Raw genomic sequence first — 23695 nt, forward strand, 5'->3', positions numbered from 1 at the left:
TCTCTTCTATGATCTGTTGATCTATAATTTCAGCAAGGCCCAAAGTTTTCTCCCCAGACTCTTTGATTTCCTTTTCCAGACTTGCAACTTTGTAATTTACCTCCTTTCTTTCCACTTCCTGACTTTTTTTCCATTCAGCCTGCTTCTCCATCACTTTTCCTAGAGATTCTCCACATTTTTCGCAATTCACTTTAATTAGCTTAACTTCCTCTTTCAATGCTTCATTTTCCTTCTTCATATCGGCACACTTTTTCAATACATTGTCATAACTCGTTTCCAGGCCCCCATACTTTTCAAACAGTTTTCAATTTTACCTTCCAACTCCAGAATTTTCTTCACATAAGCGCTCTTCTCCATTATTCCTTGAAATCCTGTGAAGTCTGATTCATCTTTCGAGTTCACGGCCGCCATGTTGCGCAGATGTAAACAAACCAGCTGATGGCTCAAACGCAGGCTACAGTTTATATTTACCTTCCCTGGACATTATTTTGCTAATCAACAGTTAACTTGACTATATGGAGACGGGACAAACATTACCAGCTCCTTTCCCACCTTGGTTACTCTTAGGCAATGGTAACTGTAGAATTAGAGATGATTGCTCTGGAGCTCAGCGACCACATCCGCCATCGACGATGTCCCGTGTGTGTGTGTGTGTGTGTGTGTGTGTGTGTGTGTGTGTGTGTGTGTGTGTGTGTGTGTGTGTGTGTGTGTGTGTATTTTACCTAGTTGTATTTACCTAGTTGTAGTTTTACAGGGCCTGGGCTTTATGCTCGTGTGGCCCCGTCTCCATATCTACACTTATCCAATCTTACTTTAAAAGTATGCACACTCGTTGCAGACACTACTTCTTCATTTAAACTGTTCCACGTCTCAATACATCTTTGCGGAAACTATATTTTTTAACATCTCTCAGACATCTTCCTTTTCTCAGCTTTTTACTATACGATCTTGTGCTTTGGATGTCATATTCTTCTCTCAGGATCAGTTTCTCATTATCCACTTGGTCCATTCCGTTGATCAATTTATAAACTTGTATCAGGTCTCCTCTCTCCCGTCTTTGTTCCAGGGTTGGTAGATCCATAGCCTTTAGTCTCTCCTTTTATGTCATCCCTTCAAATTCTAGAACCATTCTTGTAGCCATTTTTTGTAGTCTCTCCAACTTCCTATGTGTTTCTTTTTATGAGGGGTCCACACTACACCTGCATATTCCAATCTGGGTCTTATTAAAGTACTTATCAATTTCTTCATCATTTCTTTCTCCATGTAGTGAAATGCTACTCCAATATTCCTTAGCAAATTATATGTCTCTCTAAAAATTCTATCAATATGGCTTACCGGTTGATTGTTCTCTTCCATCGTCATTCCTAAGTCCTTTTCCTTTTTTACTTTCTCCAGTTCTACTCCATCTCCCATCTTATAGATTCCCACTGGTCATCTTTCACTCTTTCCCAATGCCATGACATGGCTTTTGTCCGCATTGAATTCCACTTCCCACTTTTTACTCCATTCCCAGATCTTATTTAGGTCTTCTTACAGTATTTAACAATCCTCTTTTTGCTTTATAACTCTGCACTGTTTCGTATCATCTGCAAACAGATTTATGTAGCTGTTTACTCCTTCTGGCATGTCTTTAATATAAATGAGGAAAAGTATTGGCATCAATACTGACCCCTGTGGCACTCTGATTTCTACTGCTCTCCACTTGGACTTCATATCTTTAACTACTGTCCTTATTTCTCTCCCCCTCAAATAATTTTCTATCCATCTCAATGTGCTTCCTTTTAAGTCACCCTTCTCCTCTAACTTCTATAGTAATCTTGCATGTGGCACTTTGTCAAATGCTTTTAAATCCAAATAAATACAGTCAACCCATCCCTCTCTCTCTTGTACTCTATCAACTATTCTAGAATAGAAACTCAATAAATTAGTTACACACGACCGTCTTTCTCTAAAAACAAATTGGCTTTTTTATATTAATTTGTTGTCTTCAAGGAACTTGATCCATTGTTTCTTTATTACTCTTTCACACATCTTGCATATTACACTAAAAAAAAATTTAGTGAGTGATACCGGTCTGTAATTCAAAGGTTCTTCCTTCTTTCCTCTCTTATATATGGAACCACCTCAGCTCTTTTCCATTCTACTGGTACTGTTCCATTTTCTATTAGCATTTTATGATGTTGTATATAGGACTTGCTAGTTCTTCCCTACATTCTTTCAGTATTCTGCCTGAGATTTCATCTGGTCCCATTGCCTTCTCTTCATCTAGTTCCTTCATTAACTCTTTTATTTCAAGCTTGGTTACTTTAATCTCTTTCATATAGACTCTCTCTCTATTACCCTGTGGCCTTTCAAATTTGGATTCCTTAGTAAAGACCTCCTGGAATTTATTATTTAATAGTTCTGCCATACTTTTTGGGTCTTCCACCATCCCGTTCTCTCCTTTTAACTTTTCTATAGTTTCTTTTTGCCTAATTTTTCCATTTATGAATCTATAAAACAATTTCAGTTGCTCCTTACATTTTTCGACAATGTCCTTTTCAAAGTTCTTTTCCTCTTCCTTCCTCACATTAACATATTAATTTCTCACTACCTTGAAGTTTTCCTTATTTACTGGATTTCTATTTCTCCTCCATCTTTTCCATGCTCCATCTCTTTTCTTCTTTGCCCTAGCACACCTTGCATTAAACCAATCTTTCTTTCCTTCTTTAGGTCTATATTTCGGGACATATTCCCTGACTCCTGTTTTGTATATTTCCAAAAATAAGTTATATTTCTCTTGCATCGTCTCTGAGTTTTCCATCTCCCCCCTGTCTATGTTTTTAAAATAATTCTTGAGATTCTCAATATCAGCCTTTCTGTAATTTAATCAGTCTCCTTTGTATGAATCGTCTCTATCTTCCTTTCCCTCTTCTATATCCATTTCTAATATTACATGGTCACTCTTTTCCCAATGGGCACTTATATCTTATATCATCATTCATTTGTATACCCCTTGTAAAAACTAGGTCCAATCTCACCGGCTCGTCATTTCCTCTGAATCTTGTGCATTCCTTTACTCTCTGGTCCATCATATTGTCTATCATTAGGTTCAGGAATCTTTCTCCCCAGGCTTCTTCCCCCATACCATTTTCATCATTTTCCCAGTCCACTTATTTACAGTTGAAATCTCCTACTAATATCACTTTTCTCCTTTCCTTAATGATTCTCGTTAGACTCCTTATTGTGTCATCTATCATGTCTTTATATTCTTGATTGGTCCATGAATTTGTTTTTGGTGGCACATATGTTACAATGATTGTTAACTCTTTTTTATTAATATGCATCTTAACATACAGTACTGCTTTTCCTTCCCCACATTCCACTTGGTTTATCACTATCTCCTTCCTTAACATTGTCATCATCCTTCCTTAACATTATCATCATCATGTGTGTGTGTGTGTATGTGTGTGTGTGTGTTTACCTAGTTGTATTGTACTGGATTCAAGCGGGTCTCATAGTGTCCTGTCTCCAAGTCTCCATTTATCCAATTTTCTTTAAAGTTATGCATATTATCTGCTGCAACAACTTCATTACTCAATGCATTCCACTTTTCCACCATTCTAAGTGGAAAACTGTATTTTCCAATATCCTTCACACACTGCTCCATCCTAATCTTCTTTTACATTGCCTCCCAATATTCAAAGGCAGAAAGTTAACTGAGCCATTAAATTACAGACCGGTGTCACCTACTAGTGTTGTGAGGAAGATACATAAAATTATTGTCAAAGAAAAGTAAGTGAAATATCTGAAAGAAAAACAACTTATATAGAACAGACAGTCTGGATTCAGGGATCATGTGTGTCAAATCTACAAAGTTTCTACTCAAAAGTAGCAGAAAGACTGAAGAGCAGAGATGGATGAGTGGACACTGTACCAAGACATAAAAAATGGCTTTTGATAAAGTCCCTCATAGCAGATTACATAGCAAGTTAGAGAACATAGGACTGAGAGGAATAAAGTTAGATTGGATAGGGGATTACTTGAAGGACAGAGATATGAGAATTGTGATACATACTCAGCATGGAGTAAAGTTACAAGTGGAGTGCCACAAGGGTCAGAGTTAGCCCCCATTATGTTCCAGGTATATGTAAATGACATACAGAGTAAAGTGACCAGTTATATAATTAGTTTGCTGATGATACAAAATTGCTAAGAGTAATCAAGACCCAAGAAAACTGTTTGCTGATGCAGGAAGGTATAGGTAGACAAAATTTATGAGTGGAGTAGGAAGTGGAAGTTAGAATTAAGTGCCAAGAAATGCCATATAATGGAATTAGGAAAGAGTACGAGAAGACCAGGATGGAACTATTTGATAGGAGAGGAACAAATAATAAAGACTAAAGAGGAAAAAGACCTGGGAGTGATTATACAAGACACTCTGAGCCCCGAAAAACACACAAGATATTTGGATCAATATATAAAATGTTGACTGATATTAGGGTGGCATTTCGTTACTTGGACAAGGATGTGATGAAAAAAATTATTACAAGTATGATACATCCAAAGTTGGAATATGCAGCAGTGGTGCTGGAACCAAAGGACCTGCCATATAAAGAAAGACTGAAGGAAATGGAGCTGCCAACCTTACAGGATAGAAGAGAAAGAGGAGAGCTAATAACATTGTACAAAATAGTTAATGGCATTGAAATGGACAAGCAAAACCTGGTGCTGGTGACAGAGAAGCTGAAAGGACAAAAGGGCATGCAAAGATCAGGAAGAGGCAGTGTGTGAAGGATATTGGAAAACACAATTTTCTACATAAAATGGTGGAAAAGTGGAATGCATTGAATGATGAAGTTGTTACAGCACATAATGTGCATAGCTTGAAAGAAAATTAGAAAAGTGGAGATGTGGAGACAGGACATTATGAGCCCCACTCAAACCTGGGCCTGGGCTTTACGCTGGCCCTGTAAAACTATAACCAGGTAAATACACAGAGGAGGGTGATGGAGAGGGAGATGATATAGTAATGCACTGATCATTGGGAAGGCCAGGACATGGTGAGGAAGGAAGATCAAGTGGGTGGAGCCTAAACACTTAGTTTCTGAAGGGTTGAACCAATCAAAGAAAAACTGAAGCCTACATCTGGTGTGGGGTTATCTGGTGTTGCTACTGAGATATTATATGGCCAGAACTGGCAAAAGTCAAGTGCTAGCATCTGTTGTTAGAGCAAAATTTTACAGTCACTGTTTTTGTATCTGCTGTACTGGACAATCCCTTTCTTTGCATTTTAACCCCTTCAGTACGAGGACATGTTTTCATATCTATTCTGCTTACTATTTGGTGATTTTATACAACTTCAGAATTTTATGTGGGGATTAAAATAGTGAAGACTCTGAACCATTAATCTTCTGACCTCCATAGACAGTTCACAATGTAAATAAAATCATCTAGCCGTAACCAAAACTCATGCTATAAAAAAAAAAAAAAAAAAAAAAGGAGAGAGAGAAAAAGCGTCCCAGTACTGAAGGGGTTACGATGATTCAAGTGCTAACTTAAGTGATGAAATATACAGTAGTTCTATATTATTTCTGCTGATTCTTTCAAAATATGCCAGAACTCAAGTCAGCACATCTCTAAGCACTCGTTCAAAAGATCATTCATTAAGTGAGGACTATTTGTATTGATGCCCAAACACCTCTTTACCAATCCATGACTTCCACTTCTTTACACTTACAGTTCTATTTCACACAAAATTCATCTTGTGGCCGAAATCTATCTGAGCATATGAAAAAAAAGTAAATGCCTAAACATAAAATAAGAACCAATGGGCCACTGGATTGCACACTCAGTAATGCATAGTTTAATATACTTCATAAATCATTTCATCATGTATACCACTAAAATACTCCCTCACACTTAGTTATTGAGTACTAGTTTCCAATCAGGGGCAATATAAAGAATGAAATATGTGTACCACCACAATAGAGTAACTATTTGTTTTTGAGACATAGCTGCCCTTGCTTCCTTAGCAAGTTCTTTAATTAATCTGCAAATAGAAGATACAAATTTTCATGTCTTTTATTTTACCTTCTATTACATTTTATTTATTTCTCTTCATATCCTGTCAACATGAGATACACAATTTGTGATAGTCTCACAGAATAATGAAATGCTAACTTGTCTAGAATAAACTCATTGCAGTGACTTTTATTGTTTTTCACTGAAGATATAACATGAAGGCAAGGACAACGTTGCCTACCTGTGAATGCTTCAATGCTTCAAGTTGAGTTTTAGGCAGATTTGTTGTTTTCAATAAAGAAGTTAGCTAAAATTTAGTCAATCTCACTCTATCACATCTTAGTCTTCACTCTGTCACAATACTATTATTCAGAGGCAGATCAGTACCTTTATTCTTGGTGTCTTGTTGGCTTCTTCAGCATAGATAGCAGCTAGCTTCTTAAAGAGAGGCTGTCCCTGCAGGGCCCCATAGCCACCCTGCACCAGCGCCTCATGGCTCTGCTCCATCAAGTACTGAAACAAAAAGATAAAGTTATTTGTTGTAGGACAGTGTTGCTCAAGTCAAGAAGAAAAAATGTTGATATAAGAATATTTTGACATACATACACTGAATTGAATTTTGGAGATTTATGTTATGAAAAATTTCTTAGCCACAGATAAGGTGAGGAATTTTATTGTAGTGAATGCAGTGACCTGAGTGAGTTCTACTAAAAGCTGGACATTTTTCATGAGGCTATAAAATGGCCATGTGCTTCCCATTAATCCTCTCTTTGATATTAATTTAATCAGTAAGTGCTGAGTGTGTAATAAGTAACCAACATTATTTTTAAATTTCTGTTTTCTTCTTTCCATTCCCATTCCCTTCCTTATTCATTTCTTGGTGCATTTACCTAGTTGTATATTACAGGGATCTGTCTCCATACCTAATATTATAAAACTTTTCTTTAAATTTGTGCACACTTCCTGCTGTTACAATCTCATCATTCAAACTGTTCCAGATGTACACCATCCTATGTGGAAAACTAAATTTTTCAATGTTTCTGAAACAAAAACTTTTCCTGATCTTCTTTGAGTGTCCTCTTGTCTGTCTGTCTCCATCTTCAATCAGAGATACCAGTTCTTGCCTATCTATCTTTTTCACACTGTTAACTATCTTGTACATTAATATTAGATCTCTCACCTGTCTATCCTTCAAAGTTGGTAGTTCCATTTCTTTTAGTCTATCTTCATAGCAAAAGTCCTGCATTTCTGGCACCATCTTTGTGGCTATCCTTTGGATTCTTTTTAATTTCCTGATGTCTTTTTGCATCTGTATGTGGGAAATGCTGTTCAGCTTCTGGCCATTAGTGGCACAGGCAATTTTATTTATAGTGGTATCCATATTAGGAACCATATCACCACCCAAGTGCATCTTTGGTGTAACCATCTAGAACCTGAGTATCATGGTGATATGTAGGTAACTTTAAACCACTCGACAAATGGTACAGCTTCAAAGTGGTATATGGTGGGATTCAAACCTATGCTTGGATGTCTGGCCAATCCCTCACTCACCATCTTATCCACTACACCACTGCTGCATATTCAAGTCTAGGTCTTATCATCATGGTTATGATATTTTTTATCATACTCTTGTCCATGTAGTTAAATGCCACCCTGATATATGTTAAAGCTTTATATGTTGAAGCAAATAACCGATTTTGTGCCTTTCTGGAGTCAGGGTGTCCTGTATAATCACTCTCAAGTCCTTCTCTTCCTTGTTTTTCATTATAATCTGTTCTCACATTCAGTACTCCCACATACGCCTTCTATTACTTTAACCCATTTCTATCACATGATTTTTTTTTTGGCATTAAATTTTAATTTCCACTTCTGGTACCATTTCCAGATCTTATCTGTATCTCTCTGCAATTTCATACAATTTTCATGGTTCTTTATTACCATCAAGAGTTTTGCATCATCAGCAAACAAATTCATGTAGCCACTCAGGTTCTCCTGTATATCATTGATATATATTTCAAACATAATTGTCGCCAGTGCTGATCCCTGTGGTATGCCACTTGTTAATGTGCTCCAACTTGATGGGGGTGCCTCTTATCACTGTCCTCATTTCTCTTTCTGTTAAGTAGTCCCTCGGCCAGCTTAAGATACTTCCCTGTATTCCTCCTATGTGTTTATTTTCCTTAAAAGTCTTTTTAATATCTAAATACACTGTGTGCACCCATCCATCTCTCCCATGTACCTCTACCTCATCTGCTATCCAAGTATAAAAACTTAGCAGAATGTGTGTGTATTTACCTAGTTGTATTTAGCTAGCTGTATTGTACAGGATTTGAGTGGAGCTTATCATGTCCTGTCTCCATGTCTCCATTTATCTAATTTTTCCTTAACCCATTTAAGCCGAAAAAAAATGAAAGTAAGAATTTGATGTTGCAGCTTTGATATATGCATAATGTGAACCTAAACTGCAAGCATATGATGAAAATTACTCCATATGTACAATGGTTCTCATTTTATTGACGAAAATGTGTTGTTGCGCAAGCGCAACGAGCGGCGTTTCGACCACAATACATGTTGCGTAAACGCAACTATCGGCACACAAGGAAAAACATCAGGAAAAAAAAAACATACATACATACACACATATTTGCATAATAGGAAACACATTTGCTCGTCTTCATATGAAAATCTAAAGGAGCCAGCTAGGATACAATTCTTAGCATGGAAGAAGAATTTTCAAAATGATATTCAAAATTCACTTTTGATACATAATTAGAATTTCCTGACTAAAAAGGAAACCTTGAATTTCTTCATTATAAACTAAAGGAAACCAAAGAATACAGCCCTTAGAGATAATATAGCTCTCGAAGTGGAGAAATGAGGTGCATGTGATAATAAAAAAGAAAAATCATGATAAAGAATTAGTACAACCTATCTTAGATATATTTTCACAGGATTCTCCTGGCCTACATGGTATGGTACTGCACTGAACACTTTTGATGCAGGTATACTTTACATTTCTGGCATATGAATACAGTCTGACTGTTGCACAACCTGCAACGACAGCATTTTTGGAGGATCCTATTTCACGATGTAATGCCCAACATTATCATAGCGCATTTGTGCCGATACACCTGCAACACTGAGAACTGATCGTGATCTTCCTGGATTATTTGGCTTTTTGCCGTGATTCTGTAGCCATTCAGTAGCAGCAGCATGTATGAATGACAACATATCCTCTTTGTAACCTCCTTCTCTTGCAAAAATCCAGGCATTGTTTACACATACTGTAAACAAGTATGTGACAATTGGAAAGTACCACTTTTCCCACGAATAGAGGGCCTGTACTGAGCAATATTTTCATCTACCCTATCAACACCACCCATTTTCCGATTATACTGATGGATGGCATTTGGCATCAAAGCATTCATACGTTTCTTCTGAGAAGCAACATAGCGTTCAGCCTCCACTAGTGGTGATACTCCATACTCAGATGATGCAATTGTTACAATGCCATTATCTTGCCAGCGTGCTGCAATTATCCCAGATTCAGCATCACAAAAATGTTCTTCAGTTCCCCTAGGTAATTTCATAAACTTTGCAGGATTTGTAAATGGGCATTTTTCGATTCAATTTTTTCTTAGTGTGCCAGCAGCATCATGACCCATGCTCTTGATTTTTTCTACAAGTTTGAGGGATGTGAAGAAGTTATCAAAGTAAAGGGATAACTTCTTTGTTGGATAACGTTTTTCTATCACATCCAAAACATCAAGTACAACTTTTCCACCAAGTCCATAAGATGCATTAGCCTTATCCTTAGCACCATCTTTGCCTTGGTAAACAGATATATCAAAAACATAACCATTTGGATCAGCTGCAACCCATGCTTTATAACCTCATTGTACAGGTTTTCCCCTGATGAACTGTTTTGTGGGATACCGACCAAAATAAGGTATCATTGACTCATCAATGGATATATTTATTGGCCCAAATACTTCCCCGTACTTGAGAAAGTTGCCATTCAGGATTTCCATGAGGGGAGAAACTTTGCCATACTTGTCCTTTATGGGAAGCTTTGTGTTGTCTGCAGCATGAAAATATTTCATGATCTCATCAAAGCGATCGCTGCGCATGGAGTCAGCAATAAGCTCATTGTACACGTCTGATTGTCTCTGCCAATACAGTCTGCGACGTGGAATGCAACAGTAGCCTGACACTAACAAAATTCCTATGAAGGTTTTCATTTCATCACTTGTCAGTGCAAATGAATGTTTACCATTCTGTACTGCATAGTTTACAGTTTGTTTCACAAGGTGATCAATAGCTAATACATCCAAGAAAAGCTCAAGGGTCTCACTAGGCTTACGTGGAATATCAGCAATTGATGGTTTATATGGGTAACATGGAACATTTGTCTTTTCTGGGAGATCCTGTGCTTTCCATTTTCTGAGTTTTATGATTTTCTTTTTCTGGGATGCCTGTCTTTCAACATTTTCATCTACATCATCTTGCGATACTGTGGAATCTAACACTGCAAAAGCAGTTAGCTGTGTTCCAGGAAGATTAGAGATATCCACGCTTTCTTCTTCGCCAGAATCTTCATCCGTCATAGCACCATCATTTGCAGGCATGATGTAAACGTCATGTGTTTCAGTTTGTTTTACCATTCCAGTGGATTCATCTTCATCACTAATTTCACTCTCGTCAGACATAGTAGGTCTCTCTAGCTCGTCTAAGATCTCATTCAAATTCATTTTTCTGAAAAAAAATACAATAATAATGGAATTTATATATCGTAAAATGTTTGTAGACGATATGTATGCTTTCAACAAACAAGTTAGGCTACACAGATGTATTCATTCACTGCAATTATATGCGCAAAAAAAAAAATTATGCGTTACAAAATAACTACTTCAATGAAGAGGCCGGTGCTGATGGTTGCGTTAGCGCAACTTTTTCTTTATAAAGTTTTTAGACAACTGTCATCAGCATACTATCAAATAAAATATGGTTCAAAAGGGTTCTGTCATGAATAGAAACATAGAAGATTCTTATGACATAGATATGAACAAATCCCCGATGATAGTTTTCCTTACTCACCTCCTTTTTGATGAAGACATTGTATTTCAGAAAATGGAGCTTCTTTCACTTCCTTTTCCCCTCAAATGATGAGACATGTGACATCATATGAACCTTCCACTGGGAGTTCTGGGTGTCTACTGGCATCGGAAGCAGCTACAGGATACAACATGCCGTTCTATCAGTGTAGCTCGACATCATGTTGTAGCTTGTTTCACGTTGCGTTGACGCAACGAGCGGCGTAAATGGGTTAAAGTTATGCACATTATGTACTGTAACTTCATTATCCAATGCATTCCATTTTTTCCACCATTCTGTGAAGAAAACTGTATTTTCCAATATCCTTCACACACTGCATCATCCTGATCTTCTTTACATGTCCTCTTGTCCTTCCATCTTCTGTCAACAGCACCAGGTCTTCCTTGTCTATCTTTTCAATGCCAATGACTATCTTGTACATTGTTATTAGGTCTCTACGTTCTCTTCTATCTTGTAAAGTTCCTTCAGTCGTTCTTCATATGTAAGGTTCTTTAATTCCAGCACCATCTTTGTTACAATCTTCTGTATCCTTTCCAATTTTCTTATATCCTTTTTAGAGCTTGGACACCACACCAATGCTGCACATTCCAGCCTTGGATGTATCGTGCTTGTGATGATCTTTTTTTTATCATAACTTTGTCCATGTATTGAAATGCCACTCATATTAGTCAACATTTTATGTGATAATCCAAATATCTTGCTTATGTGTTTTTTGGGGCTCAGATTTTCCTGTATGATCAATCCCAGATCTTTTTCCTCTTTGGTCTTCATTATTTGTTCCTCTCCCATGAGATAATTCCATACCGGTCTTCTTTTACTCTTTCCTAGTTACATTATGTGATATTTCTTGGTACTAATCTCCAATTCCCACTTCCTGCTCCACTCATAGATCTTGTTTATATCTTCCTGTAATAGCAGACAGTCCTCTCTGGTTTTGATAACTCTTAGCAGCTTTGCATCATCAGTAAATAAATTTATATAACTGTTTACCCCAATATCAATGTTGTTTACATAAATCTGAAACATAATGGGGGCTAACGCTGACCCTTGTGGCACTCCGCTTGTTACTTTACCCCAAGATGAGTATGTATCTCTGATCACAGTTCTCATCTCACTATTCTTCAAATAATCTCTTGTCCATTCTAGCAAAATTCCTTGCAGTTCTCCTATGTTCTCTAGTTTCCAAAGTAGTCTTCCATGAGAGACTTTATCAAAAGCCTTTTTTATATCCAGGTATACTGTGTCCACCCATCCATCTCTGTTTTTCAGTCCTGCAATGTCCTGCAATAACTCCCGAGTAGAAGCTTAATAAGTTTGATACACATGACCTCCCTGTTCTGAACCCAAATTATCTGTTCGATATGACTTGCTCCTTTTCTAGAAATTTAAGCCATTTTTCTTTGATAATTATTTCACACAACTTCCCCAAAATACTTGTAAGTGACACTGGTCTGTAGTTTAGTGTTTCAGTTGCCTTTCCTCCTTTAAATATTGGTATTACATTGGCTCTCTTCCATTCTAATGAAACTTTCCCTTCATTTATTGAACTTATTTCCCAAATTGGATTCAGTAGTTGCTCTATACATTCTTTTAACACCCAGCCTGATACACCATCTGGCCCCATTGCTTTTCTGACATCCAACTTATCCAGTAATCTTCCAATATCCTCTTTGTGCACTGCAATCTCCTGTAATCCTTGGCAATGCAATGTCCTATTAGGTTCTGTGAAATCTTCTTCTGCAATGAACACTGTTTTGAAGCTCTCATTCATTATTTCACACATATCCTTCTCAGTTTGATAAGCCTTCCCTCCCAATTATTTTTTCAATTGTTTCCTTGTTCTTTGTTTTGCCATATATAAACTTGTAGAAAAGTTTGGGTTCATCTTTGCTTTTATTCACCACATCTTTCTCAAGGTTTCTTTAATATATTCATTTCTTGCATCCCTGTACTGTCATCTGTTATAGTCACTTCTCTGTTTTATGAGTTTCTTCCAAGCTTTATCTTTTGCCTTTTTAGCTTGTATGCATTTAGCATAGTACCAAGCACATATTTTTTCTTAACTTTATATCAAGTACATTTTTTTTTTACTCCATTATATTTCTGTAAAAATTTGTCATATTTCCCTTGCACTGTCTTTCTGTACATAATATTACTCCCCTCAATATCAGCAAAATAGATCTTTAATTTTTCAAAATCCACTCTTGCATAATTTAATCTCTCTCCTTTATAGTCATCTCTGTATATTATCCCATCCTCCTCCTGAATTTGCATCTCTAATGTCACATGACCACCTCTTCCCATTGGACTAATGTATTGTATAAATGGAGGGGGTTCTAGTTTCTTTGTGAATACTAAGTCAAGCAACGATGGTTCTTCTTCCCCTCTGTACCTTGTTGACTCCTCCAGCCACTGTTCCATTGCATTAACCACAGTCAACTGTAACACTTTCTCGCTCCACTGCCCAGCATTATCCATTACTTCCATCTCTCTCCAGTTTACTTTTTTGCACTTAAAGTTTCCAACTAAAGTATTCTCTATCTCTTCTTATCATGTTATCTAGGCACTTGATCACCTCTCTTTGCATACCTTCATGTTCTTCAGTTTCCATGTATTTGTCTTAGGTGGCACATATGTAACTATAATTTTTCTCTTCTTCAATTCCTCTATTTTGATTGTTACACACATTACTTCCACTTTGTCCTCACCATATTGCACATCCTCCACACATATATTATCATGAACCATTACTAGCACTCCTCCTCCCCCTTTATCCTTCCTGTCTCTCCTACAGCTATTATATCCCTCCTCTTTAAAGTTAACATGAATTTCCTCTCTTCGTTTTGTTTCAACGATGCACATTACACTCGGCATCTTCTTTCAAATAATCCCTAACCTCCTTTTTTATATCCAGGTATACTGTGTCCACCCATCCATCTCTGTTTTTCAGTCCTGCAATGTCCTGCAATAACTCCCGAGTAGAAGCTTAATAAGTTTGATACACATGACCTCCCTGTTCTGAACCCAAATTATCTGTTCGATATGACTTGCTCCTTTTCTAGAAATTTAAGCCATTTTTCTTTGATAATTATTTCACACAACTTCCCCAAAATACTTGTAAGTGACACTGGTCTGTAGTTTAGTGTTTCAGTTGCCTTTCCTCCTTTAAATATTGGTATTACATTGGCTCTCTTCCATTCTAATGAAACTTTCCCTTCATTTATTGAACTTATTTCCCAAATTGGATTCAGTAGTTGCTCTAATGTCACATGACCACCTCTTCCCATTGGACTAATGTATTGTATAACTGGAGGGGGTTCTAGTTTCTTTGTGAATACTAAGTCAAGCAACGATGGTTCTTCTTCCCCTCTGTACCTTGTTGACTCCTCCAGCCACTGTTCCATTGCATTAACCACAGTCAACTGTAACACTTTCTCGCTCCACTGCCCAGCATTATCCATTACTTCCATCTCTCTCCAGTTTACTTTTTTGCACTTAAAGTTTCCAACTAAAGTATTCTCTATCTCTTCTTATCATGTTATCTAGGCACTTGATCACCTCTCTTTGCATACCTTCATGTTCTTCAGTTTCCATGTATTTGTCTTAGGTGGCACATATGTAAATATAATTTTTCTCTTCTTCAATTCCTCTATTTTGATTGTTACACCCATTACTTCCACTTTGTCCTCACCATATTGCACATCCTCCACACATATATTATCATGAACCATTACTAGCACTCCTCCTCCCCCTTTATCCTTCCTGTCTCTCCTACAGCTATTATATCCCTCCTCTTTAAAGTTAACATGAATCTCCTCTCTTCGTTTTGTTTCAACGATGCACATTACACTCGGCTTCTTCTTTCAAATAATCCCTAACCTCCAATATGCTTGATAACAACCCATCTATATTAATATGTGGCTCTTAATTTCTTGCCTCCTCCACGACCTCCTCTTTCTTCCATAGGAACCACTTCTTTAGTCTCATATCCAGAACCATCCAGTAAAAATTCTTTTTCTCAATCTCTGTCCTTTTCTCGTTTTCTTCCTTAGCTTCACTTCTTAGCACTTTCTCCTTTTCCCTCTCCTCTAGATTCATATCTCTTTTTATCCATATATCCTTGTGTTCATTATCATCAGTCAGGGAGGCGGTGACATAGTGGATAAGGTGGTAAGCGTGGGATCGGGCAGATGTCCACGCCATTTCAATCCCACCACGTACAGCCTTAAAACACTTTGCCATTTGTCGAGTGGTTTAAAGTTACCTACATATCACCATGATACCCAGGTTCTAGGAGGTTACACTCAAGATGAGCTTGGGCAGTGATATGGGCCCTAATATGGATACCACAACAAATAAAATTGCCTGCGCCACTAATGGGCGGAAGCTGAACAGCGCTTCCCATACACTCTTCAAGTGTGCCTACAGGCGCTATAGGCATTACCGTTAAAAAAAAAAAAAAGCTTCCCTTTCCTAACCATAATTTCATCTACTGCCAATTGGGATCTCATTCTCACTTTCACTGAATCTTCCTAGCCTGATCATTCCTCCACCTCCTGGTCTAGTTATTGTGTGCTGTCTTGAAATTGTTTGATGAGAGTTTTCGCCAATTCTCTCTCTTCACGTTCTCTCTTGAACTTGTTTGGATTTTTCTTTTCATTCATCCCAAAAATCACAAAGCTTTTCCTCTTATCCACTGTATCCCGCACCAGGTCTTCTTTCTCTTTAATTACTTGAATTACAGCGACTCATGATTTCCTGAAATTGTCTCTTTACAACCTCCAAAAATTTAACTTATTCCTCTTCCTGTTCCTGCTCCCATGCATTTCGTAGTTCCTTCAGCTTGTTTTCACCCAACCCACCTTCTGCCCTGTCCACAATCCCATCCTGCACTTTAACCTGTAAGTTCCTTAAGGAGCTTTCGTAATCTTGGCATGTGGCTTTTAGTACGTCGTTTTGTTTCTTTATTTCTTTTATCTCTTCTTTTAATCCCTGATTGATTGCACTGACCTTCTCACATCCTACCAATCTCAATTTCAGCTCTGTGTTTTCCGTTGTCAGTCTGTCCTATTTGTCCATTAGACTCGACTTCACTTCCTTCATGTACCTTAACTCCCGTTCTACATTGATCAACCCCTCATACTACCTCTTTCCTTTCTCTGAATCCAGAAAAATCCTTGTCCATAATATCCTCAGTTAGTTTCCTTAGTCCAACAAGAGTTTCAATGTACTGTTGGTTTTCACACAATGGCGTATGTTTTGATTCCGTCATATGTCTGGCAGCACTACTCTGTTCCATCTCTCTCGTTTTTCTTTCCACATATACGATCCAAAACTTATTTACTAAGGAGACAGGAGAACCTATGGCCCCCTCCCCCCATGCATATACATCTAGGTCAGTCTCCAGCTCCTGTTGTAGCTTTTTCCTGTGTGTAATTCACTGTTTGATCTGCTGCAGTCTCTGACGAGACAGCCAGACGTTACCCAACGGAACGAGCTCAGAGCTCATTATTTCCGATTTTCGGATAGACCTGAGACCAGGCACACACCACACACCGGGACAACAAGATCACAACTCCTCGATTTACATCCCATACCTACTCACTGCTAGGTGAACAGGGGCTACACGTGAAAGGAGACACACCCAAATATCTCCACCCGGACGGGGAATCGAACCCCGGTCCTCTGGCTTGTGAAGCCAGCGCTCTAACCACTGAGCTACCGGGCCGTGTGTGTGTGTAATAATAATAATAATAATAATAATAATAATAATATACGGTTTATTACTTTGGCAATGTAAAAAATTACACTGAAAATGTACGGAGGGAAGGGGGGACACTAAGACAATGAACTGAAATGCTTAACCTAACTATGGATATAACTTAACCTAGAATTCACTTATTAATTTAATTATTTATTTAAGGCTCGACAATGTGTGTGTGTGCTGTGTGTGTGTCAGTGTGTGTGTGTGTGTGTGTGTGTGTGTGTGTGTGTGTGTGTGTGTGTGTGTGTGTGTGTGTGTGTGTGTGTGTGTGTGTGTGTGTGTGTGTGTGTGTGTGTGTGTGTGTGTGTATTTACCTAATTGTATTTACCTAATTGTAACATACGGAAAAGAGCTATGCTCGTACTGTCCCGTCTCCATATCTACTAATGTCCAGCTTTTTCTTAAAATCATGAATATTCCTTGCGTTGACCACTTCCACGTCTAAACTATTCCATGCTTCCACCCTTCTATGAGGAAGCTATATTTTTCACATCTCTCCTATAAGTGGCCATTTTAGTTTTTCCCATGCCCTCTCGACATTCTTTCATTCCACATACACAGATCTTCCCTATCCATTTTTCCATGCCAATCATCACTCTGTATATTGCTATCAGGTCTCCCCTTTCTCTTCTGTTTTCCAGGGTCGGAAGTTGCATTCTGTTCAGTCTGTCTTCATAAGTCAAATCTCTTAAGTCAGGCACCATTTTTGTTGCAGCCCTCTGTACTTTCTCTAGTTTCCTTATGTGTTTCTTTAAGTTCGAGCCCACTGTATTGTTGCATATTCAAGCCTTGGTCTTATCATTGCAGTAATTATTTTCTTCATCATTTCTTCATCTAAATATACGAACGCCACTCTTATGTTCCTCAATAAGTTCAATACTTCTCCAATTATTTTGTTTATATGTCTCTCTGGCGATAGGTCATTGGTAATTGTCACCCCAAGGTCTTTTTCTTCATGACTGGTTTTATGTCTTCATTTCCTATCTTGTACATACTCCTGATTCTTCTTTCACTCTTGCCAAACTCTATTTTCTTGCATTTTGTCGTGTTGAACTCCATTTGCCATGTACAGCTCCATTTCCATATTCTGTCCAAGTCTTCCTGGAGTAGTTCGCAATCTTTGTCACATCTCACTTTTCTTAACAATTTTGCATCGTCTGCAAATAGGCTCACATAACTGGACACCCCATCCACCATGTCATTTATGTAGACCGCAAACATTACTGGTGCCAACACTGATCCCTGTGGAACTCCACTCTCCACCAAGCCCCATTCTGATGGTCTGTCCTTAATTATTGTTCTCATTTCTCTTCCTACCAAAAGTCTTCCATCCATTTTAGTAAACTGCCATGCACTCCTCCTACCATTTCAAGTTTCCAGATCAGTCTCCGGTGTGGTACCTTATCAAAGGCCTTTTTTAAATCCAGATATATTCCATCAGCCCAACCATCTCTTTCCTGTATTACATCTATCACCCTCGAATAGTAACATATCAGGTTTGTCGTGCATGAACGCCCTTTTCTAAAACCAAATTGACACTCACAAAGTATGTCATTTTCTCCAAGAAGTCTGTCCATCTATTCTTCACCACCCTCTCACACATCTTAGCTACCACACTTGTAAGTGACACTGGTCTATAGTTCAATGGGTCTCTCTTGTTACCTGATTTATAAATTGGGACAATGTTAGCTCTTTTCCAGTCTTGGGGCACTACACCTTCCCTTAATGAGGCATCAATTACTTCACAAACTTTTTCTGCCAGTTGCTCCCTGCATTCTCTTAAAATCCATCCTGATACCCCATCAGGTCCCACAGCTTTTCTCACTTCTAAACTCCCCATCATATTCTTGATCTCCTCCACAGTTACTTGAAACTCCTTCATAATCCCTTTCTGTTCCATTACCAGTGGTTTGTCAAAAGCAGTCTCCTTTGTGAATACCTTCCGAAAGCATCCATTCATAGCCTCTGCCATTTCCTGGGATCTTCACTGCATACTCCATTTACTTCTAAACTTTCAATACTTTCTCTATTTTTGATGTTGTTGTTCACATGTCTGTAAAAAGCCTTGGTTGGTCTTTACATTTATCAATTATATCCTTTTCTTGTTTCTTTCTTTCTTCTCTTCTAATCAACACATATTCATTTCTTGCTCTTTTGTAACTTTCCCACTGCTTAATCCGTCTTTTCCTTCTCCACCTCTTCCATGCATCCTCTTTTCTTGTTCTAGCCTTTTCACATCTATCGTTAAACCAGTCCTGCTTTCCAACTTCTCTATGTTGTCTTATTGGTACAAATTTTTCTCACCTTCTTTGTATATTTTATAAATTCCTTCCACTTTTCATTTGCTCCTTAGCACTCTTGAATTTCATCCAATTTGTCTCTTGAAAGAATTTCTTTAGGTTTCCAAAATCTGTCTTGGCATAATTCCATCTTCCCACTTTATATTCTTCATTTCTTCTAGATTTCTCTTCATCTATCACCTTGAACTCCAAAACTGCATGATCACTCTTTGCTAAAGGGCACTCCACCCTCATCTCCTCAATGACCATTGGCTCTGTACTAAAGACCAAGTCCAGTCTTGACGATGCTCCCTCTCCTCCAAACCTAGTATCTTCTTTGACCCACTGAGTTAACACATTTTCCATTGCCAGTGTCAATAGTGTATTTCCCCATGTTGTCTCTGATCCTTCCATTGACCAGTCCTCCCAACACACCTCTTTACAATTAAAATCTCCCATCATTATAGTTCGTTCACAGCCACCCAACATTTCTTCCAGACATGTTCCTGTATCACTTATCATTTCTTCATATTCCTGTACTGACCATGCATTTGTCTTAGGTGGTACGTACACCACTATGTAGTGCCTCTTTTTCCTTCATTAGTTTCTGCTCTGATCTTTAGCACTTCTGCCTTTCCCATACCTTCTTTCACTTGATCCACCTTTATATCTTTTTAACCAGCAACATCACTCCTCCTCCCATCTTACCTACTCTATTTCTTTTCCAAACATTATATTTCCTTCTCCAACCATCATCAGGTCTTCTCCTCTCTCAGTTTTGTTTCAGTAAGACCCACAATATCTGGGTTCTTGTCCCTCAAGTAATCGTTGAGTTCTAAAATCCCGATATCACTCCATTTATGTTGGAATACATTACATTCCGCTCATACGTAAGTTTCTTTAGTCCTTTCTTGCTGTACTTTTCTGGGTTATGAACCACTTCCTCAGTCTCATATCCAAGATTCTCCAGAAAAACTCTTTCTTCTCCTCTTCTGTCCTCTCTTCATTTTTTTCAAAGCCTCCTTTCTCAACTCATTTAACATTTCTCTTTCCTTTTCACCGAGATCTCTTCTCAACCAAATCTTCCTTGTTGTTTCCTGCTGGGCTAGCCTCCATGACTTCTCCACCAATTCATCTACATCCTTTTGTGACTTAAGTTTGATTCTTATTGGCCTCATACCTTCTCCTGTGAACTTTCCAATTCTATGGAAGTCCTCTATTTCTTGTACTAGGTCTTTTCCTCCTCCTGCACCACATTAATGATATTATTTATCACCTTTTTATGTTTTTCTCTCTCCATTTTACTTGGTGTCTTATCCTCCTCCACACCAAATATCACCACACATCTCTTTTTGTCTACAGTTTCCCTCACCAATGTCTCATTTGACTTAATAACCTTCACCACTTTCTCAGCAATCTTCTCTTCTATGATCTGTTGATCTATAATTTCAGCAAGGCCCAAAGTTTTCTCCCCAGACTCTTTGATTTCCTTTTCCAGACTTGCAACTTTGTAATTTACCTCCTTTCTTTCCACTTCCTGACTTTTTTTCCATTCAGCCTGCTTCTCCATCACTTTTCCTAAAGATTCTCCACATTTGTCGCAATTCACTTTAATTAACTTAACTTCCTCTTTCAGTACTGCATTTTCTGTCTTCATTTCAGCGCACTCTTTCATTACATTGTCATAACTCGTTTCCAGGCCCCCATACTTTTCAAACAGTTTTTCAATTTTACCTTCCAACTCCAGAATTTTCTTCACATAAACGCTCTTCTCCATTATTCCTTGAAATCCTGTGAAGTTTGATTCATCTTTCGAGTTCACGGCTGCCATGTTGCGCAGATGTAAACAAACTTCAGCTGATGGCTCAAATGCAGGCTACAGTTTATATTCACCTTCCCTGTGTGTGTGTGTGTGTGTGTGTGTAATTCACTGTTTGATCTGCTGCAGTCTCTGACGAGACAGCCAGACGTTACCCTACGGAACGACCTCAGAGCTCATTATTTCCGATCTTGGGATAGGTCTGAGACCAGGCACACACCACACACCGGGACAACAAGGTCACAACTCCTCGATTTACATCCCGTACCTACTCACTGCTAGGTGAACAGGGGCTACACGTGAAAGGAGACACACCCATATATCTCCACCCGGCCGGGGAATCGAACCCCGGTCCTCTGGCTTGTGAAGCCAGCGCTCTAACCACTGAGCTACCGGGCCGTGTGTGTGTGTGTGTGTGTGTGTGTGTGTGTGTGTGTGTGTGTGTGTGTGTGTGTGTGTGTGTGTGCATTTACCTAGTTGTTTTTACTTAGTTGTATGTTATATGGTTTGAGTAGGGCTCATGGTGACCAGTCTCCAAATATATATTTATCCAACTTTTTCCTTAAACTTGTGCACACTTTCTGCTGTTATAATTTCTTCACTTAATCCATTCTAGATATCCACTGTCCTATGTTAGATAACTGAACTTCTTAAGGCCTGCCCCTGGAACAGACCCCAAAAGAGCAGTTGGTATGAAAATAACGATAAAAATAGCAATAGATGCAACATTATGGCGATAAAACAGTAAGTCAGATAATTGTGCATCATGGATATAACCAATGGAGCCCTACTGCATGCACACTTAATAATAATAGCTTCTCATGGAGAGACCATGGGGAAAAGAGGATGGACAAACCTAATAAGCAACAACTTGGAGAATGTGAAATTTCAAATATCTATATTGGCTTATCCTGTGATTCTACAAAATTTCACATACTTTTTCCTTCTTTTGAAATGATAATGACATGCTTTAAACAAAAAAAAAATTTTTTTTTTGCTCATTACATATGTGCATCTTATACAACAAGCCTTCAGTACTGGGGCGTATTTCTACCATGAGTTTTGTGTATGAATGGACAATTCTATTTACATTAGGAAGGGTCAATGGATGTCAGAAGAATAATGGCCACAGTCTTCACTACTTAAATCCCTTTATAAGTTTCTGAAGCTGTATAAAATCACCAAATAGTAAGCAGAATGAATATGGAAAAGTGTCATGGTACTAAAGAGTTTAACCGTGTGCAGGTTAAATTTAATGACCAATTCTGATCATGTTACTTTACTATGAGGTCAGGACATGTTGTTTGATTTCCATCTTCATAACAAGAAAAAAGAAAAAAGAAAAAAGAAAAAAACAGTTTTCTTTCATGCATCAGAATCAAATTAGCATGGGCCTAAAATACTGTTATAAAATGTGATGATTCAATTTCTTAAAGGATAAGAAGAATCTTAAATGTCATGTTTGTACTTCAGCTTAATATAAAACATAAAATATCATCAGGTTTTTTTTTATTGGTCATTCTTTTTCTCACTTCCAGTTTTTTGTTACATTTTCTTCACACTATCTCCAGTACCATATGGTTCCTAATTACCCTAGATAAGGCAAATGTGTCAGAAACTAGTAATATCTGGTTGAAAATACCAGGAAATAGACAATTCAAAACATCCATAGAAATAGACAATTTAAAACATTCGTAGAAGGCAGAGTGAAACTGAAAGGATGACACATCATGATGGCTTGCTATCTGCCTGACACAAGCCAACTCACTGCAGCACTGTTGTGTTAGGCAGCTGAATTGGTATAAGAAGTCTTTCAGCATGTGAAGATCTACATGATCAGTTTGTTGGTAAATCATAAATCACAATTGAAATGTATAGGTTTGAACTCACATCTGCCTTGCTGATGAGTGCCTCCAGAGGCTCCATGGTTACAGTTGCAGGACAAGCCACAGCAGGAAGTGAGACACAACACTGGTCATTGCAATGCCTTAGGGAGTCCTGAGGAGCAAATCACAAAAAAAAATCCATTAATATGCAAGTATAATTTAAAAGCAACGATCACTATGCACAACATGTCCTGGGAGGAGTGTCACTTTCAGATAAGAAGTATTAGGTCATACCAAGTCATTCATATTATAGGATGTTAACCCCTTCAGTACTAGGAAACATTTCTACCATGAGTTTTTGGTGTAATTAGATTATTTTATTTACATTATGAAGGATTTATAACATAACATAACATAAATAATAGGATAACAAAGGGCCACCAGGGCCCATCTAGGTTATCCTGTATCAGTCGCACAGCGACCTCGTCATCAGTATAGAAGACAGAAGATTAATGGTCCAGTCTTCACTATATCAATCATCACATGAATTTCTGAAGCTGAATATAATCGCCAAATAATAATGTGTCATGGTACTGAAGGAGTTAAAAAGTATCTGAATATGAATGCATCAAGAGCTGACAAGTATTAGGGCTGAAAGATTATAATGGTGGATGTTACCATATTGAGAATATTTCTATTTCTTCTTGGGTATCTAAATATTGTAAGATATACAGCTTAGAGTTAAAGTTCAAGAACATCATGTGTCACTGTAATAACTAATACCAAAAACACAATCAACTAAGCATGCAAACAACAATCAGCACGAGAGCAGACACATTGTCCAGTAAGCAAGTAGAAGGAAGGCAGGATCAGAGAAGGGGGGTGTGGT

General features: G+C 38.0%; 1 protein-coding gene across 1 annotated transcript in view; it reads right to left on the minus strand.

The window, feature by feature from the left end:
- LOC123518598 (putative transcription factor SPT20 homolog-like 2) overlaps window positions 1–23695 on the minus strand; it is a 298506-nt gene that overhangs the window by 270827 nt on the left and 3984 nt on the right. Inside the window, 2 exon segments of the mRNA XM_045279496.1 lie at window positions 6391–6516; window positions 22871–22978. Of these exon segments, the coding sequence (XP_045135431.1) occupies window positions 6391–6516; window positions 22871–22906 (162 nt within the window). The 5' untranslated portion in view covers window positions 22907–22978.

Source organism: Portunus trituberculatus, chromosome 6, assembly GCF_017591435.1.
Source record: "Portunus trituberculatus isolate SZX2019 chromosome 6, ASM1759143v1, whole genome shotgun sequence".
Classification (NCBI taxonomy): Eukaryota; Metazoa; Arthropoda; class Malacostraca; order Decapoda; family Portunidae; genus Portunus; species Portunus trituberculatus.